The 12,533-nt window shown below is 42.9% G+C and overlaps 1 protein-coding gene across 1 annotated transcript in view; it reads left to right on the top strand.

Moving 5' to 3' along the window:
• Nucleotides 1-754: 754 nt before the first annotated feature.
• The window catches only part of LOC140739402 (leucyl-cystinyl aminopeptidase-like), a 113,905-nt gene continuing 102,126 nt past the window's right edge, over nucleotides 755-12,533 (top strand). The window contains exon 1 of the mRNA XM_073067674.1: nucleotides 755-1,115. Coding sequence (XP_072923775.1) covers nucleotides 1,094-1,115 — 22 coding nt within the window. The 5' untranslated portion in view covers nucleotides 755-1,093. The remainder of the gene's footprint in view (nucleotides 1,116-12,533) is intronic.

Here is a 12,533-nt window from a genome sequence, read left to right on the forward strand (position 1 = left end):
CGATCTTACAGAAAATCGTTCCTACTAAATGCAATACACAGACAACAGGAAAGCACACATCATAGTACAATAGTCTTTGTTTTATTATTCTGTACATTATTATTGCACAATAGTAAATTATTGTTGTGTATATTATTATTCTGCACTTTATTATTAGTTAAGTCTGCACACAGCCAAATGTGTTTTTAAATGTTGCTGCTGTAACGAAATAATTTCCCATTCGGGATCAATAAAGTACTTATTATTATTAATGGGGAAAATGTTCTTACGATATTTTTCCATCAGCAGCAGAGGCGCAGGCAATAAATGAAAAGAATACATATTACTTTGACCCCAGCATCTGCAGTGTACTTTGTGTTTGTAATAGATGAAAAGAAATCACTCACTGCCTCACCCTCTCGTTTTCTCGGGGCATTCCTAGAAACAGGACTGACCTTGAACTTGTTCCACTCCCCGATCGAATGTTAGGCAGAAAGAGGTGGGCTGGCCAAGATCGCATGGGTCGATAGAAACAGAACTGACCATGAACTTGTCTCACTCCCCGATCGAATGTTAGGCAGAAAGAGGTGGGCTGGCCAAGATCGCATGGGTCGATAGAAACAGAACTCTCCTTGAACTTGTCTCACTCCCCGATCCAATGTTAGGCAGAAAGAGGTGGGCTGGCCAAGATCGCATGGGTCGATAGAAACAGAACTCTCCTTGAACTTGTCTCACTCCCCGATCCAATGTTAGGCAGAAAGAGGTGGGCTGGCCAAGATCGCGCAGCTCGGCGATCGACCCACTGAGCCTTACCGGTCAATTTCCGAGCACAAAGAGAAACAGATGAGTGAAGATGATGGTTCATGGACTTCCGTGAAGTGGTGCCGTTTGGAAGGAGCTGATTGTGTAAATAGGAGGGTTTTGGTGATTTAAAAAATTATCTTTGAGAATATTTGCACATTTCATCAGGCGTGTGGAAAATGTAATACATTGCGGTGCGTGTGTGCCGCTCACTGCCTCCCGTCCCTCAGCTGGAGCGGCTATCCCGAGGTGCCGAGCCGCTCAGCGGAGAGCCCGGCGACTGATCCGAGTCGCAGAGCGAAGGCCACGGCCGATGGAGCCGCACGGGCAGAGTGGTGAGTGTCGTCCCGGGATACGTAGTGGGATAAAATGCTACAAAGTTGGTTACAACTGTTGGGTGACGGACCTTGTCAGAGTGAGGTTAGAGCTGTCAAGGGGCAAGAGTGGTGTAGGGGTGGAGGGGAGGCCGGGGTGTTGTGTTTTGGGGATTGAAGTGGGGAGTTGTGTGGTGAGGGAGTGAAGGGGAGAGTTGGGAGCGGTGGAGGGGAGTTAATGTTGAAGCGTGAAAAACAAATTTTAATCATGTTCAATATCACCGACGTGTCTCTCTAACCTGTGTGCACTTTGTCTTAGTTGTCGCGCAGTAACAAATATGGGAGAATCTGCAGATGCTGGAAATCCAAAGCAACACACACAAAGTGCTGGAGGAACTCAACAGACCAGACAGCATACGGCCCTTTATCTCTTTCACCAATCAACTTCCCAGCTCTTTACTTCTTCCCCCCTCCCCGGTTTCACTTTGTACTGCCCCCCCCCCACCTTCTTACACTACCTTTTCCCCTTGCTTTCCAGTCCCGAAGAAGGGGCTTGGCCCAAATTATCGTCTGTTTAATCTTTTCCATAGCCTAGCCTACTGATTTCCAGCATTTTGTGTGTGTTGCGCAGGGGATGGGGAGGTGTGGGTGCCTTTGAGTTTTGGGGGTTGAGGAGAGGCTGGTGTGAAAGGGAGACGGGGGGGGGGTGGAATTGATGGATGGGCGTTAATGTTAAGATTGAGTGTGAAAAATTCTAATTGGCTTCATCGTCACTGACATCGTTCGCTCTAAACTGTGTGGGTGTGTGGCAGTGCGGTACATAGTCTTTGTTGTCGTGCAGCTGGAATTTTCTTTTGCATAACATTTTATTCAAGTGCCAGGCAGTTATCAAGCCGTGCAAAAATTATCTGAGCAGTGCAGCTGTTTAAAAAAAAAACAATTAGGAGGAATGTCGGCCATGAAACTTGCTGTTTTGTGGCAGCAGTGCAGTGCAAGGCATCAAAATTACCAAAAGTAAACAGTGCAAAAAAGGAGAACCAAGTAGTGTTCATGGACCTTTCAGAAATTGGATGACAGAAGGGAAGAAGCTGTTCTGAAAAGTTTGAGTGTGGGTCTTCAGTCTCTGTACCTCCTCCCTGAGGTAGTAATGAGAAGAGAGCATAGATAGATAGATAGATAGATACTTTATTCATCCCCATGGGGAAATTCAACATTTTTTTCCAATGTCCCATACACTTGTTGTAGCAAAAACTCATTACATACAATACTTAACTCAGTAATAATATGATAATATAATATGCATCTAAATCACTAACTCAAAAAGCATTAATAATAGCTTTTAAAAAGTTCTTAAGTCCTGGCAGTTGAATTGTAAAGCCTAATGGCATTGGGGAGTATTGACCTCTTCATCCTGTCTGAGGAGCATTGCATCGACAGTAACCTGTCGCTGAAACTGCTTCTCTGTCTCTGGATGGTGCTATGTAGAGGATGTTCAGGGTTTTCCATAATTGACCGTAGCCTACTCAGCGCCCTTCGCTCAGCTACCGATGTTAAACTCTCCAGTACTTTGCCCACGACAGAGCCCGCCTTCCTTATCAGCTTATTAAGACGTGAGGCGTCCTTCTTCTTAATGCTTCCTCCCCAACACGCCACCACAAAGAAGAGGGCGCTCTCAACAACTGACCTATAGAACATCTTCAGCATCTTACTGCAGACATTGAATGACGCCAACCTTCTAAGGAAGTACAGTCGACTCTGTGCCTTCCTGCACAAGGCATCTGTGTTGGCAGTCCAGTCTAGCTTCTCGTCCAACTGTACTCCCAGATACTTGTAGGTCTTAACCTGCTCCACACATTCTCCATTAATGATCACTGGCTCCATATGAGGCCTAGATCTCCTAAAGTCCACCACCATCTCCTTGGTCTTGGTGACATTGAGACGCAGGTAGTTTGAGTTGCACCATATCACAAAGTCCTGTATCAGTTTCCTATACTCCTCCTCCTGTCCATTCCTGACACACCCCACTATGGCCGTGTCATCAGCGAACTTCTGCACATGGCAGGACTCCGAGTTATATTGGAAGTCAGATGTGTACAGGGTGAACAGGACCGGAGAGAGTACGGTTCCCTGTGGCGCTCCTGTGCTGCTGACCACTGTGTCAGACCTACAGTCTCCCAACCGCACATACTGAGGTCTATCTGTCAAGTAGTCCACTATCCAATCCACCATGTGAGAGTCTACTCCCATCTCCATTAGTTTGTGCTTTAAGATCTTGGGCTGGATGGTGTTAAAGGCACTAGAGAAGTCAAGGAATGTAATCCTCACAGCACAACTGACCCCATCTAGGTGAGAGAGTGATTTGTGCAGCAAATACGTGATAGCATCCTCCACTCCCACCTTCTCCTTATACGCAAACTGAAGCGGATCCTGGGCGTGCCTGGTTTGTGGCCTCAGATTCTGTATTATCAGCCCAGATGGTCAGGATCTTTATGATTATTTGAAAAGTATTTCCTGGCTAAACATTTTGCCTTGCAGTTTTGGAAAAGCAAGATACTTTTCTGCCTGTAGACATTGGCAAGCGCTCGCTATATCTTGTTTGAGAGTTTTTGGTTTATGGAGTGTGCCTTAGTAGCGCTAAGAACTATTCAGATGAAATATCACTGGCATGCAGTACTGTGCAAAAGTGTTGGGCACATATATATATAGCCTCAGACTTTTGTACAGTACTATATTTGTCAATGTGGAATGGAGAGTGAGTTTGTAAATCTGGCGGGCGCAAAGGATGCTGGGATTGGCAAAGGTGGAGCGCCGGGAGAGGGTTATGGAAGAGTTGGTAGAGATGGAGTGCCAGGGCAGGGAGTGGCGAGGGTGCAGACACACCCAGCCCTGAGACACCAGGCAAGGTCATTTGATTCCAAATGATTGATTTATTGATCAATTCAGAATGACTCTCTGGTGCTTCCTGCTCCCTCCCCTCTCCCTTCACCATTGCTCAACCATGATTCTCCTCTCCCTGCTCTCTTTACACTCTCAGTCCACAATAGAGAGCCGTATCAGAATCAGGTTTATCATCACTCGCTTATGTCATGAAATTAATTTTCAAAAAAATTTTGCAGAAGCGGAGCCGTGCAGTACACAAAATTCCTATAGTACTGTGTAAAGGTCTTAGGCACCCTAGCTATAGATAAGAGCCTTAGGCTTTTGCACAGTACTGTATGTCTTGAAATTTCACTACATTGCAATAGATAATAAAAACTATCAATTACAATGACAAGTGCTGTATCTCAATAAATAAGTATATACAAAAAGGAGAATTTAATAAATAGTGCAGAAAGGAAGAGGAAAAATACTGAGGTAGTGTTCATAAACTGTTGAGTGTATATCTTCAGGCTTCTCCTTGATGGGAGCAAGAGAGGAGAGCATATCCTGGGTGATACTGAGGTGTACTAATATGCATTGATTGCATCTCAAACCAGTTTCCCCAAAGACGTATGGGTTAGACTTTGTAAATTGTGGACATACTGTGCTGGCAGCTGACTGACACGTGAGTTGATCCAACACATCCTCTGACTGTGTTGTTCATTGATGCAAACAATGCATTCCACTGTACGTTTCAATGCACATGTGACAAATAAAGCTAATCTACTGCAATTGTTATGCCTTCATTGTTCCATTCTTGAATTCAAGCACTTTTTAGAATTTACTTGGGGTTTTAAATAAAAGAGTTTCAGCAGATGCTGGAAATCCAGAGCAACACACATCAAATGATGGAGGAACTCAAGAGTTTTAAATGTTATTTGCATTTGCATTGGTGCTATCCAGCAATGTAGGCTGGTTACTCGCAGCAATGTGGACAAATTACAGGGGCAGTATTTGTTGACTTAACAGCAGCATACAACACTGTGAATAACAGAGGCCTTCTACTGAAGTTATCTAAAATGTTAAAGAATGAAAGCACAGTCAAAGTAATAAGAAGCCTCCTAGAAAATCGCAGATTTTATGTAGAAATGAATGGAATTAAGAGTAGGTGGCATCTACAAAACAACGGACTACCACAGGGATCAGTCCTGGCACCTCTACTGTTTAATGTTTACACAAACAACCAAACAAGCTTTCTTAACACATGTAGGTTTATCTATGCAGGTGACCACATAGCCACACAAGCTAACTCCTTCCAAGAAATTGAAGTACAACTTACAGCAGTCCTTGAAGCAATGAAGCAGTATTATGAAAAATAGTCTCTATACCCAAATCCATCAAAAACTCAAGTGTGTGCTTTCCACCTGAGGAATTGAGAAGCATCTCAGAAACTCAAGGTCTTCTGGTGTGGGAAGAAGACCGAGCACCATCCAACTCCAATTTACCTGGGTGTGACACTGGATAGGACGCTCTCATCTTCCACCCACTTATAAAAACTCCGAGGGAAAGTTGGCTCTCGCAGTTCTCTCTTGAAAAAAAAATTAGCAGGCGCAAAATGGGGAGCTAATGCTCACACTTAGATCAACTGCCCTAGCACTCTGCTGTGCGCCAGCAGAACACTGTGCACCTGTGTGGGGCAGATCAGCCCATGCAAAGAAAATAGACACGTTGCTTAACGAAGCCTGCCATATAATCACAGGCACACTGTGCCCCACACCCACTAACATCATTTACAGATTTGCAGGCATTGCTCCCCCAGAGATTTGAAGCCACTCTACAACAAAAATTGAAAAAGATAAACAGAACTCGGATCCACGGCTCCCACTACATCATCATGTGCCAGTTTCCAACCACCTAAGATCAAGAAAAAGCTTTGCTACAGTGGAGGAACTACCACACAGAACATCCCCCCAAACATACAGGATTGACCTCTGGCAACAAGCAGAAGCCAGAACCCCACCAAACAATACAGTGCAAGACTCCACAGAAATGTTGCCAGACGGAAGTGGTGCACTCTCAACAGAGCGAGAGTGGGAGTGGGTAGGACAGGAGACAATATGGTGAAGTGGGGTTTAAAGACCAGCGAATCCTGTGAGTGTGGCGAAAGGCTGCAGAACATTGAACGCGTTCTGCGCGACTGCCCATTCTCACCTGATGTAGCTGACGCTGATCTGCTCAACATCAACCAAACAACACTAGAGTGGCTGGCTGTCTGGTGTGACAAGCTATGATGATGAGCAGTGTGGACCTTGAACAACCAATCTCCTCAGCAAAGAGCCAAGAACAATACAGTAATCAGAGAGATTCTGCAGATGCTGGAAATCTTGAACAACACGCGTAAAATGCTGGAAGAACTCAGCAAGTCAGGCAGTATCCATGGTGGGGAATAAACCATCAACGTTTTAGGCTGAGACACTTCATCCAGTCCTGATTCTGTCTGACTTGCTGAGTTCCTCCAGCATATTGTGTGTTTGCACAATATAATGGTGTCTCCCTCTTTCCCTGCTGCCTTAATCAATCACGTATTCCAATACTTTACCACTTTTAAAATGGAAATTGGAAAATAAAATACCTTTCCCCACACTTTCTTTACTCCATTTAAGTTTCATATTAGCAATAAGTCATTAACTATGCAGAACATATATTTATATCTATGTTTATAGTTGCCCCTTTCCCTTTCTCTCCATGGTCCACTCTCCTCTCCTTTTAGATTCCTTCCTTAACTCATCCACCTATCACCCCCCCAGCTTCTCATTTCATCTCTCCCTCCCTCATCCACCCACCTTCCCTCTCACCTAGTTTTACCTGTTACCTGCAAGTTTGTACTTCTTCCCCTCCCTCCATCTTATTCTTGCTTCTCCCTCCTTCCTTTCCAGTTCTGATAAAGAGTCTTGTCCCAAAATGTCAACTGTTTATTCCCTTGCTTAGATGCTGCCTGACTTGCTGAGTGTCCAGCATTTTGTGTTTGTTGCTCCATATTGGAGGTTCCCAACATGGAATCCATGGACCCCTTCTTTAATGATATCAGTCCATGGTATAAAAATGGTTGGGAACTTCTGCTGTATATTTACATCCATTTTAGTTTAATAATGTCACAAGTGGTTTTCAAATGTGGACAGACACTACTGATCAATTTCTTCCCCACTTAGTTCACATAACTTCCCTATTCTGATGCTCGGTCAGAACAATAACTGCACCTCTTGACCATGTCTGCATGCTCTTATGCATTGACTTGCTGTCACATAATTGGTTGTTTAGATATTAGCATTAACAAGCAGGTGTACATGTGTACCTAATAAAGTGGCCACTGAGTGTACAGTGAGTTCAGAATGGAAGAATTTTCCCTTGTTAATGATTAAATATGACTCCTGGTCCTGTAGTAGATGGATGACTAAATGCATCCTCTGTGATGTGACCTCAGTTGTGTATTAAACAGCATGATTTAAATCAGGACACCAGGATTTTAGAAACAGAAAATGTACTTATACAAAATATTCCACCATCTGCTTCGCCATTCTTAATGATGCTTCAACACATATGTATTTAGTTCCAGAATAGATTAGTTATTCCCTCAGGTACATGGGAGAATGCACAGTCTCCATTAGCAAAGTATGTTTAGTAGGGATGTGTGAACATACTTCCTACAGGCGCTCAAGGAAAGGACTAAAATGTCAAAAGCATGAGAAAGCTAAGTGTCTACACAACCAAGCTGTGTACCATGTCAGTTGAACTTGTCCAAGCCATCAAGTAACTCAAAAGAATATTTGGACAAACGTAGATAGGCATGTTAGATGTGGATCAGTTGGTTTCACTCTTCATCAGAGTCAAAAGTTTCTGTGTTCAAGCCCCATTTCAGAGACAAAGACTGTTCTGGGGTGGGACACACTCTCTCTAGGAAGACCTGTCTGAACTCTCAGGTAGACATAAAAGATGTTGCAAAGAGTTTAAATGTTACTCAAAGATTCAATATACATTTATTATCAAAGAATGTATAAATTATACAACCTTGAGATTTGTTTGCTTACAGGTAGCCACAATGCAAGAAACACGAATGAACCCAATTAAAAAAAACAAATAGAAGACCAACACCCAATGCGTATGAGAAGGGGGGGAAGCACAAATCATGCAAACAATTGAAGTGAGCAACAACATTCTGAACCAAATTGAGACCTCTGATCCAAACCCAGGAACAGCCTGGAGTAGGCCCAAAGCCTCGCTTAACAGTTGATCATATTTGCGGGCATGGAGCACAGCAGCTGGGGCAGTCCTCATAGCCTTGGTGCCATGGAGAAAGGAGTGACCATCGTGGAGAGTGAGCAAAATTGGCTCTAGCTTTGCATCCTGACACCCTATCTTTTCAGTCCATCTAGGCTGGCATTTAAATTAACCAAACAATGGATCATACCTTGTATTGTACCTGGGAACTACTACAGCAAAAGGTTCTGGTGCCCAGGAGGGAGGGAGGAGTGAACATTGCGGAGAGCAAGCGAAGACAGTTTTCATCTCCAATCTGGTCTAGCGTTTAAATTGTCTAAGTAGCGGATTATGTCTTACACTAGGACCCAGCTGCTGTGAAGGGCTCGGGGCCTACACTATGGTGCCCAGCGACTTACTCTGGGCTCAGATTTCCCCTCCTTGCCTGAAGCCGCTCTGAAGCTCTTCAGATCAGCTTGGTGCCCAGAGTGATCCAACCTCGCCCCTGGGCCAGTTGTGTGTGCATCAGCACTCCTCTGCCCCAGCCTTGACTCCTCCTCTCAGTGCTCGGAGTGATCCAACCTCGCACCTGGGCCAGTTGGACAGGCATCAGAACTCCTCTCCGAATGGCTTACTCTATTTGCATCATCATCTGAACTCATCTTGCCGTCGTTCAACCCCTCACTGTTTACAGCAATAATTTAACACAATTTACCTCAGAAAAATGTTTTTAGTTGAATTTCTTGCAATTTGAACTACCAGTGCACTGTCACACACATTCGGCAGTGCCATCTTAACCAGAAGCTAAGGAACCAAGGAGATATTTATAGGCTCAGCTGTAAAAACATTTGTCTGGCTGGTAACACTGTTGCTGTTGGAAGATTAGCTGATACCTTTTCAAATAAAGTACTACTAAACTACTTTGGGATATCCTGGAAAGACTATGAGTGAACCCATATATAAAAGCAAATCTTTATTTTGAGTTGCAGGAGAAGTATACCAATTTTGATTATTAAAGTTACTGGCATTAAAACACAGTCACACTTCCAAAGACAAAAATTGATTACACACAGATGGTATAAATTTATAATGGTATAAAACACATTGTAGTGGAGCTGTATTGTTGGAGGGAGATGACTAAAACATATGCAAACAAATTTAAGTAATATGTAAAATAAACTGAATAATAAGCGTGGGTGATTTCAATTTACCCTAAAATTAGTTGACCATGTAAAGATGATAATGAACTCCTTTCTACTCCTTTCTTTCCGAGACACCCCGTAAGGGAGGATTCACTACAGGATTGGATAATGGTGAAATGGTGATAAGTGGTTAGCACATTTGCTTTACAGGTCCAGTGATCCCCGACGAGGGTTTTCGATTCCCGCCAATGTCTGTAAGGAGCTTGTCTGCTCTCCCCATGACTGTGTGGGTTTTTCTCTCGCGTTCCAAAGACATTCTGTTAGGGCTAGGGTTAGTGAGTAGTAGGTAAGCTATGTTGGTCAGCCAATATCTAATCAGATATTTAATCAGCCAATCATGTGGCAGTAAATCAATGCATAAAATCATGCAGACGTGGTCAAGAGGTTCAATTTTGTTCAGGCCAAACATCAGAATGGGGAAGAAATGTGATCTAAGTGACTTTGTGGATTGTTGGTGTCATGTAAGGTAGTTTGAGTATCTCAGAAACTGCTGATCTCTTGGAATTTTCATGCACATCGGTCTCTAGTGGTTGCAGAACATCGTGCTCAATCTCCGTCACATTGCCTGGTGATCACGAGTGAACAGCCCATTTCAAGTCCAGCCACAGTTTCTCAATTGGATTGAGGTCTGGATTTTGACTTGGCCACTCCAGGACCTGTGTAGCTTTGGCTTTATGCTTGGGTTCTAATCTTGGCCTTATGCTTGGAAAACTAATCTCCCAAATCACTGTTCTCTTGCAGACTGCATCAGGTCTTCCTCCAGGTTTTCCCTGTATTTTGTTGCTTTCATTTTACCCACTGCCTTCACAAGCCTTTTAGGGACTGTGGCAGTGAAGCATCCCACAGCATGATGCAGCCTCCACTATGCTTCATGGTAAGGGATGGTGTGTTTTAGGTGATGTGTGGTGTTTGGCTTACACCAAACATAGCGTTTAGTCTGATGGCCAAAAAACTCAATTTTGGTTTCATCAGATCGTAGAACCTTCTTCCTTCAGAGTCTCCCACATGCCTTCTGGGAAAGTCTAGCTGAGATTTCATGAGAGATTTTTTCAACAATGGCCTTCTCTTTGCAACTTCCCATAAAGCTGTGACTAGTGAAGCTTTTGGGCAACAATTGTATGTGCAGTCTCTCCCATCTCAGCCACTGAAGCATGTAACTTCTCCAGATTTGTCATAATTCTCTTGGTGGCCTCCCTCACTAATCCCCTTGATGCCTATCACTTGGTTTTTGAGGATGGCCTGTTCTAGGCAGATTTACAGATGTGCCATATTCTTTCCATTTCATGATGATTTAATTGTACTCCAAGGGATATTCAGAGACTTGGAAATTTTCTAGTATCCATCTCCTGAATTGTGCTTTTCAATAACCTTTTTGTGGAGTTTTATTTTGTCTTCATGGTGTAGCTTTCCAGATACAGGTGTATTTTTACTACTATCAATTTAAACATCTTGACTGCATCCAGGTCTCCAAAAACAGATCTGCATTTAACTTGTTATGTGACTTCTAAAACCAATTGGCTGCACCAGTGATGATGATTTGTGTGTTATATTAAGGGGGGGGGGGAATACTTAATCAATCAATCAATCAATGATTGATTGCGTGGGGGCTACTGCACAGGACTGAAAGAAGCTGCAGAAGGTTGTAAATTTAGTTGGCTCCATCTTGAGTACTGGCTTATAAAGTACCTAGGACATCTTCAAGGAGCGGTGTCTCAGAAAGGCAGCGTCCATTATTAAAGACCTCCAGCACCCAGGGCATGCCCTTTTCTCACTGTTACCATCAGGTAGGAGGTACAGAAGCCTGAAGGCACACACTCAGCATTTCAGGAACAGCTCCTTCCCTTCTGCCATCTGATTCCTAAATGGACTTTGAACTCGTGAACACTACTTCACTTTTTTAATATATATATTATTTCTGTATTTTTGCATGATTTTAGTCTATTTAATATATATATTCTGTAATTTATTTATTATTACTTCATTTTGGTTTTTTCTCTTCCATATTATGTACTGCATTGAACTGCTGCTGCTGCTAAGTTAACGAATTTCACATCACATGCCGGTGATAATAAACCTGATTCTGATTTTGTGTTTTATATTTGTAATTAACTTGGCTCTTTGTAGTGATCTGTTTTCACTTTGACATGAAAGACTGTTTCTGTTGTTCGGTGACAAAAAAGCCAAATTAAATCCACGATGATTCAATGTTGTAAAACAATAAAACATGAAAGCTTACTATGGAGGTGAATACTTTTTATAGGCACTGTATCTGTATTATGTGACTGACATTATGAGATTAAATAATCTCATAGGTTTGCATTTTGCTGTGATTGCCTGATAGTGGATTGTGAAAAAGCTCCATAATCAGTAAATTATCTGTCAAGTGCCTTTAATACACAGTACAATTCAAGCACATGGCGCCATCCAGTCCAGATACAAATTAACTATAACTGTGGGATTTAGTCATTGATTGCTGTAATTTGAAATAAATGTAGAAATGCCAGAAGGTCATGAATCCATTTCAAAATGTAAGATTAACATCGAACTGTAGTACTGTACCTGCATGTTAGGAACAGGAATAGTACTTCAGGCCTTTGAAGTCTGCTCTGCCGTGGCTGATCTGTGCTGGCCTCAGCTTCTGTTATGTGTCTTTCCTCTGTACCCATCTATTCCCCAGTCTATCAAATATTTATCCATCTCCATTTTCAATACTTCTAATGATTCAACTTCCAACAGCCAATGAGGCAGGTAATTGCAGAGATTCACCACCTAGATTGCACTTGATTTTTTTTGCTCAGTGTGCTTTTGGATTTCCTTCCTCCACCTCCATAACTTGAAAGCTTTGTGATCCATATTATCATTTGCACCAAATCCAAGTGCTCATCACCCCTAGCTCAATGACCAACATGGATTCCTGGTCCAGTAATTGTTTACTTGAAGCGTTTGGCCTCATGATAAATTGGTTGAAGACCCATTTTCATCTCTCTTCAACCAGCTATTGATGTAGTGGCATCAGCACCGGACTTCGAGGTGACCGAGTTCAAATCAGACCGGCTTCTTGGCATATTTTCCATCCTTGCTGGGTTGTGTCGAGCTAGCAACTTGGCTTTGTGAAAAAAAATAG

Source organism: Hemitrygon akajei, chromosome 2, assembly GCF_048418815.1.
Source record: "Hemitrygon akajei chromosome 2, sHemAka1.3, whole genome shotgun sequence".
NCBI lineage: Eukaryota > Metazoa > Chordata > Chondrichthyes > Myliobatiformes > Dasyatidae > Hemitrygon > Hemitrygon akajei.